The following is a 20,765-nucleotide window of genomic DNA, read 5'->3' on the forward strand; positions in this document are numbered from 1 at the left end:
GCTGGGGACACACTGATCAACATGGGAGATGGATGTTGGCACGTTATTGTAAATATAGCACACATAATTTCTAGTATAGAATGTTTGTAACGTCCCACTGAGGGGCAGAGCCCCACACGCTGCCCTGCAGGACAGACCTGCTGCAGGTCAGAGAGAAAATATTGTAGATAAGAGAGAATAAACAACCCTGAAAACCAGCCCAGATGAATTACGACTCCTCCTTTGGCAGCAGGGCTCAAAGACAGAGGTTTCTACAATCTCGGGATCATTTAAATATCACAGATCCCGACATTGCCCCGGCCTCCAGCTCCCCCAGTTTGGGTGTCCCAGGCTCCCATTCCGGCCTCATCCCGGACAGCACCAGCCCTGCTCCTGCTCCTGCCCGGGAACGGGGCTGCTCTGAGCACAAGCCCTGCTCTGTTCCTCTGCCTGGGAAGGGCTTTTTCCAAGGGCTCTGCAGGTTCCTGGCTCCAGAGGCAGCCCTGCACTAACCCTGCCCAACTGGGAGCAACTGCAAACTGCTCAGAGCCCCCCCTTCCCCATCCTGCCAGGCTGGGAAACTGGATTTAACTCTTCCCTCTGGTCTGGAATGTCCTTCCCATCCTCTGTGTCCCATCTCCTGCCCTGGACCTGGAGAGCTGCTCCCAAATTTGGGTCCTCTGGCACCTTGGGGGCCCTGGGCTGCTTTGGATCTCCCAGGGAAGTCCCCCAGGGGAACAGGAAGCATCTGTGATCCGAAAGGGCACCTCTGGAATGAAGGGCCGCAGGAAAATGTGGGTGCCCAGGATGGACCCGGCCCAGGTGTGCAGGAATTCCCCTTTGGAGAGGGGCAGGAGTTTGGAAGGGGAAGCTGAGCAGTGCTGAGCGTGTTCCCCTCGTTCCCAAAATTGGTCCCCAAGCCCTTGGATCCCACCCCGTGCCCTTCATCCCGGGGATGTGCCCAGGCCAGTCCCTGGGAAGCGATTCCAGCCCCGCCTGGCTGCCAGAGCCCAGCCAGAGCCCAGGTGAGTCCTGCTGGGAAGGAGCTGCTGCTCCAGGTGCCTGTGGTGGGAAGCTGAGAGAAAACCAAGGACAGGATGGGCTCTGAGTGGCAGAACTTTATTGTAACAGCCAAACCCCGCGAGCCAGAGCTGTGCTTCCTATCCTACGGGAATGTGGGAATGGGGACCCAGAATCTGGGAATTCGGGGGGCTGAGTGGCAGTGGCTGGAGCCAGGAAGGAAAATACTGCAGGATTCTGGGTGAGGTTGGCAAGAGGCCACAGCATCCCCCACCTGTGGCCACGTGGCACTTCCAGGGCTGGCTCAGGGAGCTCTGGAGCTTTGGGATTGGGATTGGCCAGTGGGGGCAGCCGGGCCAGGTACAAGTTGAGGTCAATAAATACAAAGGCAAGGGAGTTTTCCAGCTTTAGGCTGAAAGAGGGAAGATTTGGATTCAATTTTAGGAAGGAAATTCTTCCCCATGAGGGTAGAGAGACCCTGGGATGGATTTCCCAGAGCAGCTGTGGCTTCCCTGGATCCCTGGAAGTGCCCAAGGCCAGGCTGGATGGAGCTTGGAGCAAGCTGGGACAGTGGGAAGTGTCTCTGCCATGGCAGGGGTGGGAATGGGATGGGCTTTGAGGTCCCCCCCAACCCAAACCGGGCTGTTCCCAGTGCAGTTAAATAGGAACCAATTCCCAAATTTTAGGAGCTGGAACTGCTGTGTGGAGCTTGGAGAGAGGGAGGGATTATGGAAATCAGGAGTTTTGAGGCATTTTAGCTTTGGTGAAGGAGTGAGGGCCCCCCCAAAGGCACAGAAATGCCCTGAGGTGGACAAGGTCCCCCAGGTTGTCACCAGATCTGTCAATCCTGGTGACAAATCCATCCCTGGGGTTGTTTTCCTCCCTCTCCCCCAGTGTGGAAACCTGGATGGTGCTTTCCTTGGAAGCTCTGTCAGGGATCACCCTCGGAGCAGGGAAAGGGTTTGGCAGCACCAGTAAAGGGACCGATGGCAGCTGCTAAAACTGGGCTAGGGACACTTCCCTCGGGCTGGGCACGTTCCAAGGGGTGACTGCAAATCCCTTGGGAAGGGAGCCGTAGAGAAGAAGGGGAAGGGAATGGGAGCGCCCCTAAATTCCTGGGGTGGTTCCTGCTGTAACTGGGAATGGAGCTGTGAACTGGGATGGTGGAAAGACAAGGAACAGCCTGGACAGGACCCTCATCCTTCATCCCTTGCACGTGGGCCGGAGTTCAGGAGGAAGAGCTTCCCAGGTGCTTTGGGTCCATGTTCATCCCGTTCTCCTACGAGCATTCCCCGCGGGCCCCGGAGCTGCACTTGGGCCGGGTCCCGGGGTCTGCAGTCCCCGGCACGTCCTGGGCTCTCCCGCTCGGCTCCGTGGCCCCCGAGCCCCGGGCAAACAGCCGCGAGTTCCGCAGGGTGCTGGCAGAAACTGGGGGAAGGGGGAAGGTCAAAACCCTTCCATCCTTTCCCCCACCTCCTGGATCGGAGGGATCAAAGCACTTACGAGGCTTCGGCCGGGAGCGGACGGCGCTGATGACGGTGGGGATGGGCTGCTCCATGCTGGGAAGGGAAGGACACAGCGTGAGGACATGGCTTAAGCTCTCCCAGAGGGGTGGAAAGGGCTGGAATTGGGCCTGGGGGAGTTGGGATAGTGGTAGGACCAGGATGGGCTTCAACAGCTCCTGGGCAAAGCACCTGGAGAAGGTCTGGAACTTCAGCCTGGGGAGTCTGAGGAAGACTTGGGAGCAAGAAATGGGATTGAACTGCTGGGAATCACCAGGATTTGCTCCTTCTTTGATTTGCTCCTCCTTCTTTGGGTACCTTCAGTACCCGACTCAGAACCTGGGATTGGGCAGGCTGGGCTTTGGGAGGTGTCCCTGCCCTTGGAAGGTGTCCTTGCCCATGGCAGGGGGTGGGACTGGGTTCCAAAGCATTCCATGATTCCATGATGTCTCCATCCCCCCCAGGTGTGCTGGTGCATCTCTTCCCCACCTGAGGCAGAGGAATCCTGGCTCACCTGTTCTCCTCCCCTTCCACGAGCTTCCTGTAGGTGAGGATCTCCACGTCCAGGGCCAGTTTGATGTTCATGAGCTCCTGGTACTCCCGGACCAGGTGAGCCATGTGCTCCCGGCTGCGCTGCAGGGCCTCCTCCAGCCCAGCCACCTTGGCCTTGGCGTCCCTGAGGGTCCCCTCGCCCTGCTCGCCCGCCTCGCGGATGTGCTCCTCCAGGTACAGGCACTGAAGTGTGGGAAAGGGAGTGAGGGGGCGTGGGAGAGGGAATTCCACGTCTATCCTGTTACCCCACCCCAGCACACACCTTCTGGTTTCCCCCAGGACACACGTGTCCAGTTATTCCCACCCCAGCACACACCTGTCCCGTTATCCCACCCGGGACACACCTGTCCCTTCATCCCACCCAGCACACACCTGTCCCGTTATCCCACCCAGCACACACCTGTCCTGTTATCCCACCCAGCACACACCTGTCCCATTATCCCACCCAGCACACACCTGTCCCGTTATCCCACCCGGGACACACCTGTCCCGTTATCCCACCCGGGACACACCTGTCCCGTTATCCCACCCAGCACACACCTGTCCCGTTATCCCACCCGGGACACACCTGTCCCATTATCCCACCCGGGACACACCTGTCCCGTTATCCCACCCAGCACACACCTGGCTCTTCTGGGACACGATGCAGGAGCGGAGTTTCTGGATGCGGATGTTCAGATCCGCGATTTCCCGCCGGCTGTCCAGGAGGTGCCCCCCGAAGGAGCTGCACTGGGAGCTGCTGTCGGTGAGCTGAGGGGAGAGAGGGACAGGGGTGCCCTGGCATCACCTGGATTACTTGGGGAAAGATCTGGGGCTCGTTCCCGTCCTCGCTGCCTGTGGCTGTGCCAGGCTCACCTGGCTCCCAGGACCAGTCACATTCCTGCTCTTTGGAGAGCTGGAAGGACATTTCCATCTCCACTGGGAGATGTCCTGGGTTCCTCCAGTGTGGAAAGCCCGGAGTAACAAAACTCTGGATTTACTGTCCAGAGCTGATCACGGATAGTGCCTCGTCCCTCCCTCCATTCCCAGGGCCAGCCCATCCCTCCCATCCTTGCTGATCCAGCCCTTTCCAGGCCAATCCCTCCTGTCCTGCCCCTGCCTCTCCCGGCACAGAGCAGGGACCGGGTACCTTCCTCCGGGTGAGGGCCTCGGCCTCCTCCCAGCTCCGCAGGGCCAGGGCCTCGTACTGAGCCCTGACGTCCTCCACGATCCTGCCCAGGTCCGGCCGGGAGCAGCTGTCGATTCCCAGCACCACGGAAATGTCCTTGATTTCTGTCAGCAGCGCCTCCAGCTCCTGCAGAGCCAAGGGACAACAGGAAGAGGACACAGAGCTGGAAATTCATGGAATGATTTGGGTGGGAAGGAACCTCAAAGCCCATCCCTGCCATGGCAGGGACACCTCCCACTGTCCCAGGCTGCTCCAAGCGCTGTCCAGCCTGGCCTTGGGCACTGCCAGGGATGGGGCAGCCACAGCTGCTCTGGGAAATCCATCCCAGGGCCTCCCCACCCTAACAGGGAAGAACTTCTTCCCAGGATCTGGTCATATCCAAGATTCCCAGTACTCAGAGAGAGCTCCAGGTGGGCTGTGCTTGACAGATCAGCTTCCATGTGGAGAGGGGGACAATTCCCAAGTTTTCACTCTCTGGAGTTGGGGATCTGGTATTATTTGCTCCATAAAATCCAGACTCAGGTTAAGTTGGGGTTTGGGATCTTTGCATACAACCTGGTAAAAATCTGACAAAACAGTGCCTTTGGACTAGTTCAGGAGCAGGGAGAATCCTGGCATCCTTAAGGCTGGAAAAGGCCTGTAGGATCACCAGATTCCAACTGTTCCTCAGCAGTGCCAAGGCCACCCCTGACTGTGTCCCCAAGTGCCACATCCACACATTCCTGGGGCACTTCCAGGAATTTTAGAGCAGATCAGGCTCCCTGGGCAGTTGTGCTGGGAGGCAGCTCCAGCCTCTCCGTGCCTCAGTTTCCCACATGGAATGTTCATATTCCTCCATCAGGCATTGTAATTGTTTGGATTGCTGGAGTTTAGATAAATCCCGAGTGTTCCCACACTGCTGATCCTGCTGGGTGACATTTTCCAGGCCTGAGTCAGTGTTCTGATGGGGGCCCTCCCCCCCTGGCTGCAGTCATTCCTGACTGGGGACCCCTCGTTTTCCTGGGAAAGGAGGAGGCTGGACTGGGTTTCAGAGCACCCAGGTTCTCCAGGTGTCCTGGTTTTTGGGTTCTTCCTGGAGTCTGAACGTTTGGCTCACCTGGGCCGAGGTCTGGGGCAAGCCCCATCCCTGGGGGCAGGAGCTGAGCCCCAACAGCCAGTTTGGGATGAGGTTGGAATTCTCAGCTGTTCTGGGGGGACCCCAGGCCCCCGCAGAGGCTCTGGGGCAGAAGGAATGTTCTGGCCGCATTGCAATGTTGTTTTTAGGGGAGGGATCAACTCCTCAGGTCCTGCCTGAGCAATGGAATGGCTGTGACACCCTGGCCAAGCTCCCACCAGGATCTGTCCCCAAAATGCCGAGCTTCCCACAGCGTCCCAGCCCTCTCCAGGTGTGCTCCCACCTGCTCGTAGATGGTTTTCTTCAGCTCCAGCAGCTCCTGGAGCCCTTTGAGCTTCACCTCCAGCTCCGTGCGGTGCAAGGTGCTCACATCCAAATCCTGCACGGATGGAAAGGGATTCAGCAGTCCATAACTGGATGTACAGCGAGTCATTCCCTCTGCTCCCCATCCCCAGGGAGCGCCCTGCTCGCTCCATCCCTGGCAATGTTCCAGGACAGGGCTTGGAGCACCCTGGACAGGGAAGGTGTCTCTGCCCATGGAGGGCTGGAATGGGATGAGCTCCTTCCCACCCAACCCATTCCCAGATTTATTAACAGGGGCATTTGGAACTGCTCTCCAGCTGGGGAGGCTCCTTGGAGAACCTTTTCCCTTTGCTTTGTGGGACTTGTTGGTGGAAGGATCTGCTGGGCCAGGCAGGGCTGGGCCATCCCCTCCCAACCTTTGTTCCCCACCAAAAGCTCCACTTATTGAAAACTTGGGAGCCATCCATGGAAGTGTCCAGAAGTGCCTTTCCTGGGGAGTGTGCCAGGGAAAACATGGAATTAGCCAGGATGGATATTTGTGGGGAACATTCCCTCTCTCCAACACCCTTATCCTGCTCCCAGATTGGGGGTTTTGATATAAAATCCCAGTTCCAGCTGATTCCCACTGGCTCCTGCTGGAGTGGGAGCTTTGCCTGGGGTTTGCCCAGGGCGTGGCCCCTCCGCAGGGAACAAAGCAAATCCTTTATCAGTTCCAGCCTTTCCCAACCCTAATGGCACCCGGAGGGAACACGGGGAGCAGGGGCCAGCCAGGGAAGGGTTTGGACCCCTCAGGCCAGGGAAATCCCAGGGTGCAGGGATGGGGATGCTCCAGACTCACCCTCCCGTGGAACTGGGACTCATCCCCTCCCTGTCCTCCTCCAGACCTCGTTATCCCAAACCAGCTGAGCCTGGATCACCTCCAGGCCCTTCCCTGACTGTGCAGGGCTGAGCCAATCCAGTGGGAAACTTCCCCTTCCCTTCCTGCTGACCTTTTTGAGCTCCATGAAGGTGAATTCCATCCCGCTGCAGAGGCGAATTTCATCCTCGTACCTGCAGAGCACCCAAAGCACGGGATCAACCACAGGGCAACTCAGGGACACTCAGAGCTGTCTTGAGACCCCCGAAGTATCCAAACTTTCTGCTTTTCCTGCTTGTCCCCCCTCCTTGAGGCATCATGGGCAGGAGCGAGAAGAAGCTGCCACATTCCAGCTGCCCTGGAACACCAGGAGCACTTTTGGGATGAAGAATCCCAGAGCAGAGGGGAGGGAGCTTTAATTGGGATTTCATCTGGGGGCTGGGCAGCCCCAGGTTCTTCACAGAGGGACAGGGGATGGGGGTGGGGATCGGGCTTTGCCCAAACTCCTCAATTTCACCCAAACCTTTTCCGTTCTGCTCGTGTTTCCTCGAAGTTTCACTTCCAGGGTCGGAGTCTTCCCAAGGGAGAAAACTTTGGCTTGTGGAAATTCTGAGAATTCTGGACTGGTGTCCTAACTCAGCCCAGGTGAGTTGTGAAGGCACACAGGCAAAGGAATTCATGGAAAACTGCCCATGGAGTGGAAGGAAACCAGAGCAGGATGGGGTGGAGTCCTGAGTGTCCCTGTGAAGGACGAGCCCCGCAGGTGTTTAAATCCAGGTGGGAGAGGGCAGGGCCAGGGAGCAAACCTCAGTCCAGGGGCAAATGGACATGAGCGGGACTTGGGGAATACTCCAAGCCTTGCTGGCTCCATAGAATCAGGGAATTATTAAGGCTGGAAAAGCCCGTGGAGAGCATCGAGTCCAACCGTTCCCCCAGCACTGCTAGGGCCACCCCGACCATGTCCCCAGGTGCCACAGCCACAGCTTTGGGCACTTCTGGGGTTCCTCCCGAGTCCCCCTCGGTGCTGAACTCGCCCTCTCCTTCCCTGCTCCTCCAAGGCCGGGCAGCTGCGGCCGATGGGATTTACCTGACTGGTGTGTGCTCCTCAGCTGGAACGTCAGCCCAGCTGGAACGTCAGCCCAGCTGGAACGTCAGCCCAGCTGGAATGTCAGCCCAGCTGGAATGCTGTCAGCCCTGCTGTGCCAGGACCAAGCTGAGTCCCTGTCTGCAGCCCCCCTTCCTCCTCCTCGCACTCAGCTCAGGCCCAGTGTGCCTCAGTGTGTCCCAGTCTGTCCCAGTGTGTCCCAGTGTGCCCCAGTCTGTCCCAGTCTATCCCAGTCTGTCCCAGTGTCCCCCAGTGTGTCCCAGTGTGCCCCAGTCTGTCCCAGTCTGTCCCAGTCTATCCCAGTCTGTCCCAGTGTCCCCTAGTCTGTCCCAGTCTGTCCCAGTGTGCCCCAGTCTGTCCCAGTGTCCCCCAGTGTGTCCCAGTCTGTCCCAGTCTATCCCAGTGTCCCCTAGTCTGTCCCAGTCTGTCCCAGTGTGCCCCAGTGTGTCCCAGTGTCCCCCAGTGTGTCCCAGTGTGTCCCAGTCTATCCCAGTCTGTCCCAGTGTGCCCCAGTCTGTCCCAGTCTGTCCCAGTCTGTCCCCACGCCCTCTGCTCCCGGTGGAGCAGAGCTGGCCCAGCTGGCCCAACGCGCTCCTGCCACGCTCCCAGGACTGTGACTCACCCCGGGCTGGAGCTGGAGCATTCCACAGGCACATCCCAGCGTTTATCTCCTGGGAGATAATCCCGGGGCACCGCAGGAGGGCAAATCCAGCCCTTCCTGCACTTAGCACACTTGGGACGGCGTCTGCTCGCCCCGGGCTCCTTGCATGGAGCAAAATCCAGGGAACCAGATCTCAGGCAGGCTTAGTTCCCTCCTGCATGTGCCTGTCCCTCTCCATCCCTCCCTTTGGAATTGCTGGTCCATGGCAGAATCATTTGAGGAGAAGGTGGCAGTGTCCCAGTGAGTCCCATCCAGGTGGGCTTGGGAAGCAGTCCCTGACTCGGGAGGAATTCAGGGCCTTATGGGGGGACTCCCCCAGGCACACTTCCCATCCTGGAGGACTTGAGGTGTTCCCATGCCCATGGGGTGTTCCATCCAGAATGCCACAGCCTGGCTGAGGGCATCACTCCAGTGGGAAACCCGACTGGTTCTTCGTTTTTCCTCCCCCAGAATTCCCCAGGGAAAAGAAACCTCCTGGATTTGCCTGGTTTGTACTGAGATTTGCTCCAGAAATGCCCCTGGGCTGGGCCAGGGCTGGATGGGGCCTGGGAATTCTCTCCCTGTGAATCAGTTTTGAGGGATGAAGCATCCCAATTGTGTCCTATCCCATTGTCCAAGTCACTGGAAAAGTCACAAGAAATCCAATGGGGAGAACCCTTGGGCAGCACCTTCACCCCTAAGAAATCAGGTTGGAAAACCCTGGAGTGTCGGGAGCTGGGGATTCCTGCAGCAGTTCCTGAGTGCAGATCTGAGCACAGACCACGGCTGCCCCGTCCCTGGAAGTGTCCAAGGGCTGGGGACACCCTGGGACAGTGGGAGGTGTCCCTGCCCGTGGCAGGGTCCTTTCCCACCCAAACCACTCTGGGATTCTGCTTCCTCAGGGGAGTGCAGGGAGGGCCAGGTGCTCCAGAGAGGGATGGCAGCTCCTAACCTTTGCATTATCAAATAAACAGCAGGCAGGCACCTCCCATGAGGAATTTAGGACTTTTTAGGCACCTGGGTGTCATTTGAGGGACTCCCAGGAGGATGATTTCAGTGTAAGGTAAAGAATCAAACTCCTGGTTCTTATTCCTGTCAAATTCCTCACAACATTCCTTGTCCTTGGCACTGCTGAGGCCCCTGGAATCCTGGGCTTTGGGTACCTCACAAGAAAGACCCTGAGGGGCTGGAGCGAGTCCAGAGGTGGGAATAGAGCTGGGGAAGGGCTGGAGCACCAGGTTCTCCTCCTGGAGAACAGGAGGCTCAGGGGGGGCCTTGTGGCTCTGTACAAGTCCCTGACAGGAGGGGGCAGCCAGGTGGGATTCAGGATCCACTCCCAGGGAACAAGGGAAAACAGCCTCAAGTTCCATCAGAGGAGGTTTAAGTTGGATATTTGGAAAAACTTCCATGGAAACAGTTATCCAGCCCTGGCACGGGCTGCCCAGGGAGTGCCCACCCCTGGAAGTGTCCAAAACTGGATGTGACACCTGGGGACCACAGTGGCAGGGGGTTGATGGATGGACCTGATCATCTCCAAGGGCTTTTCCAAGCTGAATGATTCCATGATTCCAACCTGCTCTGAGCTGATTAAGGCATTTCACTGCAAGGTCTCCCTTAGGAGCTGTCAGCCCTTCCCTAATTTGCAGCCACCTCAAGCAGGGCCTAAGGAGCTGGAGAATCCTTGGACAGAACTCCCTGGGGAGGGCACGGATGATTTCTGCCTCACCTCAGGAGTGGGTTTGGATCCCAGCAGGGATTTCTGCCCTCCCCGAGTCCCTTGGCACCACTTTGGGTTGGACAGTCCCTGCACAGCCCAAATCCCCAGGGGAGCCTCCAGAGCTCCAGGAAGGTGCTGGGTGTCAGTGGGAGAGAAAGGAGCTCATTTGGGATTCTCCTGTGGGATGCAAATGAGCCCCATAATGAGGGAGGCATTGTCTGCTCCCCTGTGACCGGGCATGGCCCAGCTGCTCTCCTTTATCTGCACATCTCCGAGCTCCCCAGAGATAAGAGGAGCTCCCCAGAGATAAGAGGCAGCTGCACCTCCCCTGACCTTAGACTGCCTCCCTATTCTTGGTCAGGACCATTTGGGGCACAATTTTGTCCTTTTGGTCAAAGCACAGTTTGGCAGAAATTGGGTGAAGGGGGAAGGAAGGCATCCCACAGTCATGGAATAGAATATTTCTTCCTTATGAAGGAATTCCTCCCTGTGAGGGTGGGGAGGCCCTGGAATGGATTTCCCTGTGGCTGCCCCTGGATCCCTGGAAGTGTCCAAGGTTGGACAGGGCTTTGAGTGGAAGGTGTCCCTGCCCATGGCAAGGGTGGCACTGGATGATTCTAAAGGTCCCTCCTAACCCATGTGTGATGCTGAATATCCTGAGTTGGAAGACACCCACAGGGATCATCAAATCCAACTCCTGGCCCTGCCCATGCAGCCAGGAGCATTGTTTTTTGTACTGAGCAGCCTGGTCCAGAAATCACTCTGGGGACAAAGTTCTGGCTTGTGCTAATTTTGTGGAGAATAAACATTCCCTCTTTTCATGGCTGTCACTCCAGCAATGCCATTCCCTGAGTTGTTCTCTGGCAAAGGCTCCTCTCAGACCCTGCACTCCTTGGAATTGCATTGTTCCAGCTTTCCTTTCACCTCTCTTTAACCAGGAAGATGTTGTGATCCTAAATTCTCAAGTCCATACTTCTGGGCACACCAAACTAGGGATATTTTCCTGGGCACACCAAACTAGGGATATTTTCCTGGGCATCTCAGGCTGGCTGAGTTAAATCAATCCCATGCTGTTCCCTGTTCCCAGCTGAACCCCCCTGGATATGGATAGACATGGACAAGGACACCTACTTGCTCCGGAAGGTGTCCATGGTGCTCAGGACCTTCGCCAGCTCCGACTCCAGGTTTTCCTGCTCATAGTTGAGCGCCTTCATCTCCTGGTTCATTTTGCTCACGTACTGCTCATAGATGGCCTTGATGTCCGAGTCAGAGTGGGAATTGTCCTGGTCCTTCAGGAAGTTCCACCTGGTTGTCAGGATCTTGTTCTGCTGCTCCAAGCTCTGGACCTACGGGAGAGGTTTCAGAGGTGTCAGTGACACTGAGGGCCACAGTCAAAGCATGGCAGGGCAGGAGATTTTGAAGACCTTCAGAGGAGCTGCCAGAATCAGCAGATTTCCAAGGAAGAATGAGAAATCCCTTCAAAATTAGGCCTGAGGATGGAAGGTTATAGAATCATGAAATGGTTTGGGTTGGAAGGGACCTTGAAGATCACCCAGGTCCATCCCCTGGCATAGGCAGGGACACCTCCCTCTTTTAGGGGACTTTTAGGGGTTTTATACATTACCCACTAATTAATTTCTCGATAGAACACGGTGACATCAAAATAGACACAGTGACATTGGAATAAACATAGTGACATCAAAATAACCAGTGACATCAAAATAAACACGTTCACATTGGGCTAAACACAGTGACATTGGGATAAAGGAGTCACTGACAACAGGAATGGTCAGTTCTGTCCCTTTTGCGTGTGACCATGGACTACTGGAAACACCTCCAGCATCACCAGATCCAGGTGTTGAGTCCCACATGATGAAGCCAAGGCTGCGGATCCACCCCAGGACACACAGGGATGTCCAGGGTCAGGGAAGGGCAGATTTCCTGCCCCAGAGAGCACAAAGAGAGGGAACCCGCTGGACTGCGAGGGATTACAGCACGGAGAGGTTCAGGGAATGAATCAGGTTTATTGCAGAGCAGCTCAAAGCTCTGGAGAACATCCCAGGTAATTACAGACTCCAGGTGAGCTCCCTGTGCTGGCTCTGAGAGGACAATGCTGCCCTTCCATCACCTGCCTTAGAGGAACCTGCTCCTCTTTCCCAATATTCCCAATCTCACCAGTAACACTCCAAGTTTAACAGTTCTCCTCTTCAAAGCTCTTGGCCAGCTCCAATTAATTGGCTAATTGCTACCTCGGGGAGCAACCCCAGTCACGTTTTGGCTGGAGATGCCAGAGTTTCCTCCAAGTTTCCCGTGGTGCAATCCGGGATGACTCGGGGCCGGTGCCGTGCCCGGAGCGCTGGGGGCACTGGGGGCAGGAGCCATCAGACCTCCAGCCTTGGCCTTGGGTCCAAAGAAGAAGCAGAATTCCAGCTGCTGACCCAGATGTGGCACCATCTTTCTCCAGATCCTTCTTTTCTGAACAGAGAGAGCAGCCAAGCAGAGCAGAACCATCCCAGTGCTTGGGAGTTCCCAGCAGAGGGGATGGGAGTGTTGGGATGTTCCAGGTCTCACTCTTAGAGACCTCATCCTTTCCTCCTGGGATGAGAATGGATTGTGTTGGCTGTTGTTCCGTGTCAGTCTTTGACCTTTAATTAATTCCTGACCTCCTTCCTAATCCTCACATCCCTGCTCCTTTTGTCCCTGACATTCCTGTTCGCAAACCATCCCTGCGCTCAGCTGGTTCCATCTTGGCTTCCAACATCTGTTTGGAACTGGATGACCTTAAAGGTCCCTCCTGACCCAAACCATTCCATGATTCTGTGTCTCCTGCAATGTCCCCCTCAGTGGAAATCCCCCCTTGCAGAGCCTTTCAGCAGGAGCTTTGCAGAGGGATCACCCAGATTTGGCCTCATTCCCTGGAATTTCATGCCTGAACACACAAGTGGCCACAGTTTGGTCCTTGCAGACCCTCCCGTCTGGGCTGCTTGGGATAACGGCAGGGCTTCAAACAGGGCCTCCAGGGCCTGGCTTTTCCCTGTCTTCTTTTACATCTGTCTGGAAAATAAAAAAAACAGCAGATCTGTAAAGCTGGAAAACCACCAGCACCAAACTCCTGTAGCTGCGTGGTCAATTATCCCTGGAATCACCTGCTGGGGACTGAGAACATCCGAATCCCTGATTCTAAAGCCAGGTTCTCTTTGACAAGGAAGTGTCGTTCCCTTCCTCTGGAATGAGGGCCTGGGGCAGGTGCCTGAAGTTGCCACTTGATGCAGCTCTTGAAGCCTTCAGAGGAGCTCAGGAGCCGCAGTCGGACACCTCGGCCAGGGGGTGTTTGTGCCCCTGAACCCCTGGCCCAGGATCCACACGGATCAGGAGGTCACTGGGTTGGGTTTGTTGGGAAACCTGGAACTCCCAGTTCTTCCCTCCATGGTGTCAGGGAGCAGCCCTGGCTCTGGCACATGGGGTTTTTGTCCCTTTCCCCCACTCCCATCCCTGCTCTGAGGGCCCAGCAAAACCCAATCTCTCTGCCTGGACAGTCCAAATTCCAGCCTCTACTGTGTGGGTGTTTCCCACACCAGGAGTTCTCCAAATCCCCGGTGCCACAATCTTGGAAAGGCTCACAGGAGGAGGCTGTGCCCATCCATGAGAGCCAGGCCTGGGCCCTGCTGACCCTGCCAGGTGTGACTGGTCACAACTGCTCCCCTTGGAGAGATCCACTGGAGATGTTCCCACGTCCTTCTCCTTCCCAGTGTGAATTCAGGTCCTTGGAGAGTTGAAATGAATCAATCCCGGGCTGCTGGAGGTTGGCAGGGAGAGTTGCATGAAGCAATCCCGGAGATTACATCTGTTTACGGAGCAGGGCTCTGCAGGAACCTGCCTGCTCTGGGAGTTGTTTTCCTTGGAGAAACTTCTGCTTCTCCCGGCTCCGCGGAGATGAAAGCAACACTTTCTTGGCCCCTCTCCTCAGAAGCTTGGAGGCAGTGGCTGGGGGGTCCCCCTGGCCCCCCACGCTGCCCAGGTGGAGGTGGGGGTGAGTTTCCAGGGATGAGTTTCCAGGGATGAGTTTCCAGCTCTCTTTAGCAGCCGGAATTGGAGCTGCCGCCAAAAATGGCGTCACTGCCCGTGGCTGTTTGGCCACTCCGGGAGCCAAGGGCTCGTGGCCGTGATGCCTCCTGCCCGTGGTGCCTCCTGCCCGTGATGCCTCCTGCCCGTGGTGCCTCCTGCCCGTGGTGCCTCCTGCCCGTGGTGCCCCCACGGCTCTGCCGGGGCCGCTCTGGGGGTCCCCCAGGAGCTGCCCGGGGTGACAGGCGCAGCCCCGGCCGTGCCTCCCCCAGGGATGCTCCTAACCCTCGTCAGAGAGAGCTCCGAAGGAATAACTAATTGGGTTAATAACCAATTAGCCGGATGTGCCAGCCTCGCCGGGGCTGGCTGCAGACCCCGGCAGGTCCCCGAGAGCCCCCCGCCCAGCCAGGAGCTGTCCCTACCTTCTCGATCAGGGTCACGAACTGGTTGTTGAGCACTTTGATGTCCTCCTTCTCCTGCTGCCGCACGGCCTGGAACTCGGTGTCGATGTCCAGGCGCACGGGGGGCGGCAGCCTCCCCTCCACGGAGAACGGCGAGTAGGGCGAGCAGCGCAGGCTGCCCGGGGAGCCGCAGCCATCGCTGGCCACCGAGCCGCGGCCGTCGCTGGCCCCGCCGTCGGGGCTGCGGCGCTCCGGGGACGGGCTCCCGGCGGCTCCGCCGCGGCTCATCCTCCCCGCCGCCTCCCCGGAGCACAGCGAGCCGCTGCAGAAGGCAGAGCTGGGGTTGGTCATGCCCGGGCTGGGCTCCGGGGGAGGGAAGGGCGCAGGGAGAGAAGGGTGAAGGTTTGCGGCTGCCGCTGCCGCCGAGAGAGGAGCGATTCCCGTCTCCTGGGCTTGTGGGCTGGTAATGAATTCCAGGCACCTGTTCTGCGATGTTCATTAAACGGAGGAGGGTGGAACCCTTGATGGAAATCCAGATCAACCTGTTGGCTTTTTTTTTTCTTTTTTTTTTTTTCTATTTTTTTTTCTTCTTATTCCCTCCTCTGTCTGTTCCCTCCTTTCTTCAGGAGCTTGTTTGTGTGAGGAGGACTCAGGCCCTTGCAGCAAAAACAAACCCTCCCAGGTAATTCCAGCCCCCAGCAGCTGCCTCCCTCATCCTTAAAAGGTGAGGAAAGGAACTGGAGGTGCCAGGGTTGGGAAGGACTGCTCCAGGCACAGCTCTGCACAAGGACTTGGCACAGGGAGCCGGCATCAGCCCCTGGCTGCTTTCCAGCCCAAATTTTCAGGAAGCAACAGTAATACTTTATTTCTTTTTTTTTTTTTTTTTTTTTTTTTTTTTTTTTAAGTACAGGAGGGTTTAAAACCATAAAGAGTCTGAATTGGCTAAAGAAGGAGTTGGAAAATGCATCCCAAGCTTGGTATGGCTGGAGCTCTGTCACCACAGGGGCACAGCGTGGATGGGTCTGGTGCTCAGGTGCTTTAGAGAGGACAGGTCTGGTTTTAGCAATGTTAGGTCTAGTTTATGGATAATAGGTCTGAGTTCAGGGAGGATAAATCTGTTTTTAGAAATGGTAGGTCTGGCTTTTGGGAAGATAGATCTGGTTTAGGGAACATAAGACTGGTTTTGAGACCCCTGGGAGTGGGGTCCAAGAGTGCTGAGGTTATTCATTCATCTGCTCTGGCATCAGCAGAGACCCTCAAAACCTCTGCACCCGAGGTGGATCTCAGGTGCCCAGGTCCACCTTTGACTGCCCCATCCCCATTCCCCAGAAGCCCTGTGAAAGCTGGAGACACAAAACCCCTCTGAATTTCAATGGATTCTGGGTTCCACCCTTAAATCCCTGTTTGGTGCAAACCCAGCCTGGACGGGGTTTCTGCTTTGGCTCTGTTTCTCCTGCGAAGCTTGGGAAAGAAGAATTCCCATCTGCACCTTGCTTTGTGGCATCCTTGGGAAGGGGGATGGTCTTCTCTGGCCATCCCAATTTCCATTTCGTGGGAAAGCTGCTGCTTTGCTGCTCTGGTTCCGCTCCACACTGGGGTTTCCCCTCCGAGGGAGGTGAGGCAAGGTGAGGTTGGATCTGTGCTCTGACAAGAAATGTCTGCTGAGGAGCAGCTGTAGTTTGGGAAGGACTTCCCAGGGAAGGGGACCTGTTCCAGTGGGTTTGACCTTTCCTTCAGGTGGAATTGCAATATATTGCCAGGAACGGGGGGTTTTCCCCTGTCCACCTTCCCAAAACATCCTTTCCAGGGAAAATGCATTTGCACACCCGGTCACTCGCTCAGTGGGTCCTTGGCAGGACTTCTCACGGAAATCCTGATGGTTTACTTTAATTATTAAGCCCAAATTCCAGTCTGGGAGCAGCCACAGCTCGCGGCTCCTGCTCTGTGGGTGACATTATCCCTTCCTGGTGGCTCTGTGGCTGCAGGCACGGACGGATCCCAACGGGCACCAGGTCAGAGGTCACCCTTGGCCTTGGGGCTGCTGCTGGTGCTGAGGGCACTCGGGACAGCCCTGGGAAAGCTCAGTCCCTCTGAGGGAAGCAGGTGGAATGAGGGCACTTCGGTGCAGTAGAGGCTGGGAGCAGTGTCTGCTCTGATCCTCGTGGGATCTTTCATGATCCCAGGTCATCCCACCTGTCTGAGCATCAATCCCTGCTCCTTTCTTCTCTAAGGATCTGTTCTTTCCCTCATCCTTTTTCTTCCATGAAATTAAGTTTCCAAACCTAGGTCTAGCCCGTGGGAACAACAAGTTTGGCTCAAAGAGCATCTCCCAGTGCACAGTGGCCCAGGAAGCCTCTCCAGGTGATGGGATCCAAGTGGATCTCGATGCCTTTTGATTCCCAGTTCCTGCACAGCATTGTGTCCTGTGTCCCACATCTTCCCCATCCCTGGAAGTGTCCAAGGATAGGGCTTGGAGCAACACAAACTAGCCGAAGGGGGTGGAATGGGATGAGCTTTGAGGTCCCTTCCTACCCAAACCATTCCATAATTCCATGATTAGATGCTGGAGTTGGGCCCAAAATCCCTCTGCCACAGAAAGGTGCAGAAGGATGGTGGATGGTTCAGGATGAAAACTGCCTTTAATTCTTGGGACAAGCAGTGTGGAACCCTATTTTTCACTGGGATCACTACAGCCACTCTGCTTTGAGAGGGATGAGGGTTTTCCAAGTGCTGTGCCCTTTCAGCAGGATGGGTTTGATCTGCAGGTGACATGGAATGTGTTGGAAGAGGATTCAGCCTCTCCCACCTGGCGAGCAGAGGGCCCAGGGGAGCCCCGTGGAGGGGGGACGCTGGGGGACCCTGGCTTCAGTGCCCGTGGTGCTGCTCCTGGGCATTTTTGGTGTTTGTAGGGAAGGATCCTGCGGCTCCTCCCTCCCGGAGAAGGGAGGACCTGGCCCCAGCTCAGCATCTGCCCCCGAGTTCCTGCCCCTCGCTGCTGCCCCTGCTGCCCTCCCAGCCCCGGGAGAGGCCGAGCTGACTCAGGCACGTCCTGCTCCTCCTGATGTTCTCGGTGCTCCTCCTTGGCCAGGTGTTTGGTTCAGTTTGGGATGGCCTGGTCCCCAAACCAGGGCTTCTCAGCCTTCCTGGCTGCACAGAAATCCTGCTGGAGAGGGACAGGGACAAAGGAGGTGGGGATAAGGTGGAGAAAGGGATGAAGGCTCCGGCCCCGTCCAGCTGACCTCTTTGGGGGGTGCACACCTCCCTGTGTACTCCCAGCCTGCTGGGTTGAATCCTGCTGTGGTTGCATGGAGTGATCCCAGGATCTCCCACTCCGGACGTGTCACCGTGTGTGGTTCTCTGGGGGGCTGAGGCTCAGGGCTGGGCACAGGGAGATTCAAACCATCACAGGGAGCCTTGAAGGTGCTTCAAGCCCCTTGGACAAACCTGGGAAATCTGGAACCCTTCCCTGGACATTGGGGGTTATTGCCAGCACCTGGAACTCCCAGGGTTATTGGCTCAATATATTCAGGCAGAGTGGAATCATTGCTTTATCAAGGCTCCCTGAGTAATTGGTGTTTATTAATGAGGAATAAACTGGGAATCAGCCCCAAGGGATCTGAGTAGGAGGTAGAGCAGGACTGACGGAGCTCTGGAGGGAAGGAGAGGGTGAGCAGGAGCCAGGTAAGGGAGCTGCCCCTGGAATGGGAATTGTCCCTGGAATGGGAATTGTCCCTGGAATGGGAGCTGTGTTGGGCTGGTCACGCACGGCTGGGAATGGCCAGTGCTGTGGGACAGGGAATGGCCAGTGCTGTGGGACAGGGAATGGCCAGTGCTGTGGCCAGGGGTGGGACAGGGAGTGGTCAGTGCTGTGGCCAGGGGTGGGACAGGGAGTGGTCAGTGCTGTGGCCAGGGGTGGGACAGGGAATGGCCAGTGCTGTGGGACAGGGAATGGCCAGTGCTGTGGCCAGGGGTGGGACAGGGAGTGGTCAGTGCTGTGGCCAGGGGTGGGACAGGGAGTGGTCAGTGCTGTGGCCACAGGTGGGACAGGGAGTGGTCAGTGCTGTGGCCACAACAGGACAGGGCAGGGCAGCTCCTGGTTCTGCTGCTGGGGCCTCCCCGAGGTCAGCTCAGGTTTAAAGAAACAGAAGAAGGAGAGGATTTCTTTTGTGAAATGGTTTGGTTTGTTTTATTCAGTTTGGCTGGGCGGGGCAGGCGTTTCCTGCTCCACCGGGGGCTGGGCTTGGAGGTTCCAGTTTGGGACTGGGCACTGCTCAGTTTGGGTTGGGGGCTTTGAGAGCCCCTTCCTTCAGCTCTGCTCTGTTCCCTCTCTGCAGGTCCCTCTGGGGAAGGGAAGGGGCCAGGCTGGGGACGTGTCCAGGCCATGCCAGGGTGGCACAGAGGGGCTGAAGGAGGTCCATGGCCCTCGAAGGACAGTGCCCAGCCCCAGGTGGGCACAGAGAGGGAGCACTGCAGCCACAGGGTGGGGGACACTGCAGGGATGCTGCAGGGACAGGAGGAGAGCACGGAGGGGACGCTGCAGCCCTTCCTCCCCTTCTCCCCTGCCCGTGCTGGGACCGGGCTGTGGGAACGGGAGAATTTGATGCCAGAGTGGGAGTATTTGTGTACCCTGGTTTGGGGGGTGGCTGGGGGGAGCTCTGCCACCTTCCCGGGCTCTTTCTCCCACTTCATTATTCCTTCTCTTACCGTCACCTGTTCCTTCTCCCCCTCACTCCTCCCTTCTCTCCCTTCTCGTGTCCCATTCCCACTCCCACCTCCTCTTTTCCTTGCTTTCTGCACCTGCCTAGAGCTGTCCGCATCTCTTCCCTGCTTTCTTCTGGAATCCCAAATCAGGCTCTTTCTGATTTCTGGGTGAAACGCGGAGAAGAAGCTGAAACTCAGCCCCAAGCAGGCGTCAGAGCCCAGGAATGTCCCGCGGGGCTGGGCCGGCCGGCCGGGACCTGCCCACGGCAGCTTCGCTCCCAGGAAACGGAGCGTTTCCCACTCAGCTGAGCTTTGGCTCACGGAGTTTCCAGGAAATGTCAGGTATTGAAAAAGAACAACCCTAGAAAGGACTAAAGGCGGGGTGCGACGCCCCCATTCCTGCGGGGGTCTGCTGGCCCTGCCCGCTGGGCAAAGGGGCTGGGTGGTCGTGGCTGTGCCGGGGGGTCGGGAGCGGATCCAGCTCTGGGAGCTGGAAGTGCCCCAGCAGCGTCTCCCTGATGGGATCAAACGCTGCAGTCCTGGAATGGGAAGGGACATCAAAGCCCATCCGGTGCCACCCCTGCCGTGGGAGCAGCTCTGCAGGTGGGGTCTCACCTGACGGGGCAAAGGGGCAGAACCCCCCCCCCCCCCTCCCCTGCTGCCCACGCTGGGGGTGCTGAGGGGGCTCTGCTTCATCTCCGAACCCTCTTTTTTCACCTGAAATGACCCCGAAGTCCAGGAATGGTCTTCCCAGGGAAGCCGTGGCTGTCCCTGGGTTCCTGGCAGTGTCCAAAGCCAGGCTTGGAGCAGCCTGGGATAGTGGGAGGTGTCCCTGCCCATGGCAGGGGTGGCACTGGATGGGCTTTAATGTCCCTTCCAACCCAAACCATTCCATGAATCTCCAGCTCTTTCTGTTGTCCATGCTCTTCACTCTGGGCTGTACTGGGAGCCTGGACGTTCCAGTTCCCTCTGCAACAACCAGTCCTGTTACTTTGGCAAATGGCTTCTCCTTTCCCAACATCCCGCTAATAAAAACAGCAGGAATGAGAGGCACAGGGAGGATTTACAGCTTGGTGTTTCCCAATCCCCACCGGTGTAAATGACTTCATTCCCTTCAGCAGCACCCAGATCCAGCTCCGATCCCGACGGGCTCTTGTGTCACTTTAATGAGGCTTTTGTTTGCTCTGGGTGTCACTCCCAGGCTCTGGAGCACAAAGAAGGAGCTGCTGCTGTGGCTTCTTGGAGCCTCTGGCTCTTCTGGAGCTGTGGGAGGTTCGGGAGCCAGCTCCCTGTTTTGCAACAGGTTCTGTGCATTCAGTACACTGTGATCTTTTTTTTTTTTTTTTTTTTTTGGGTTAGAAAAGGGCCTGTGACATCCCAGTGACAGTTAGAGGAGGATGTTTGCATCTGGAATTGCAGGAGCATCCTTTTGCCCCCGTTTGGGGATTTGTGGTCAGAGAAATCCCAGCCTGCAGCGGCTCCTCTCCCAAAATCTGTGTAGCAGCAGGAACTTTAGGGGTGGGATATCTCTGGGTATGGGTTTTTCTCCCTGTGAGGATTTGGGCTCATCCACTGGGAGTAGAGGATGGTGGGAGAGGGAGAGGGGATAGTGCCACTGCTGGAGGCAGTGTGGGGACAAACTGAG

The 20,765-nt window shown here is 57.0% G+C and overlaps 2 protein-coding genes across 2 annotated transcripts in view; one reads left to right on the forward strand and one right to left on the reverse strand.

Moving 5' to 3' along the window:
- The window catches only part of BCDIN3D (BCDIN3 domain containing RNA methyltransferase), a 23,028-nt gene extending 20,018 nt beyond the window's left edge, over positions 1–3,010 (forward strand). Inside the window, exon 3 of the transcript XR_008441016.1 lies at positions 2,966–3,010. The gene's annotated coding sequence lies outside the window, so the exon portion shown is untranslated. The remainder of the gene's footprint in view (positions 1–2,965) is intronic.
- Positions 1,083–15,044, reverse strand: KRT80 (keratin 80). The gene is made up of 9 exons (XM_054001951.1): positions 14,441–15,044; positions 11,088–11,302; positions 6,628–6,688; positions 5,619–5,714; positions 4,183–4,347; positions 3,678–3,803; positions 3,016–3,236; positions 2,503–2,558; positions 1,083–2,427 (listed from the first exon to the last, which is right to left on the reverse strand). Exons 1-9 carry the CDS (start codon positions 14,768–14,770, stop codon positions 2,279–2,281), a joined length of 1,419 nt encoding a protein of 472 aa, XP_053857926.1. The 5' UTR covers positions 14,771–15,044; the 3' UTR covers positions 1,083–2,278.
- Positions 15,045–20,765: the final 5,721 nt, after the last annotated feature.

Source organism: Vidua macroura, chromosome 34 (assembly GCF_024509145.1).
Source record: "Vidua macroura isolate BioBank_ID:100142 chromosome 34, ASM2450914v1, whole genome shotgun sequence".
Classification (NCBI taxonomy): Eukaryota; Metazoa; Chordata; class Aves; order Passeriformes; family Viduidae; genus Vidua; species Vidua macroura.

Excerpts from the sequence above, each read along its gene's own strand:
- KRT80 (XM_054001951.1), bottom strand. The coding sequence starts at position 14,770 with ATGACCAACCCCAGCTCTGCCTTCTGCAGCGGCTCGCTGTGCTCCGGG. Across the intron at positions 5,715-6,627 it reads CCTTCATGGAGCTCAAAAAG|GATTTGGATGTGAGCACCTT; the intron begins GTCAGCAGGAAG and ends CCATCCGTGCAG. Across the intron at positions 4,348-5,618 it reads AGAAAACCATCTACGAGCAG|GAGCTGGAGGCGCTGCTGAC; the intron begins GTGGGAGCACAC and ends TTGGCTCTGCAG.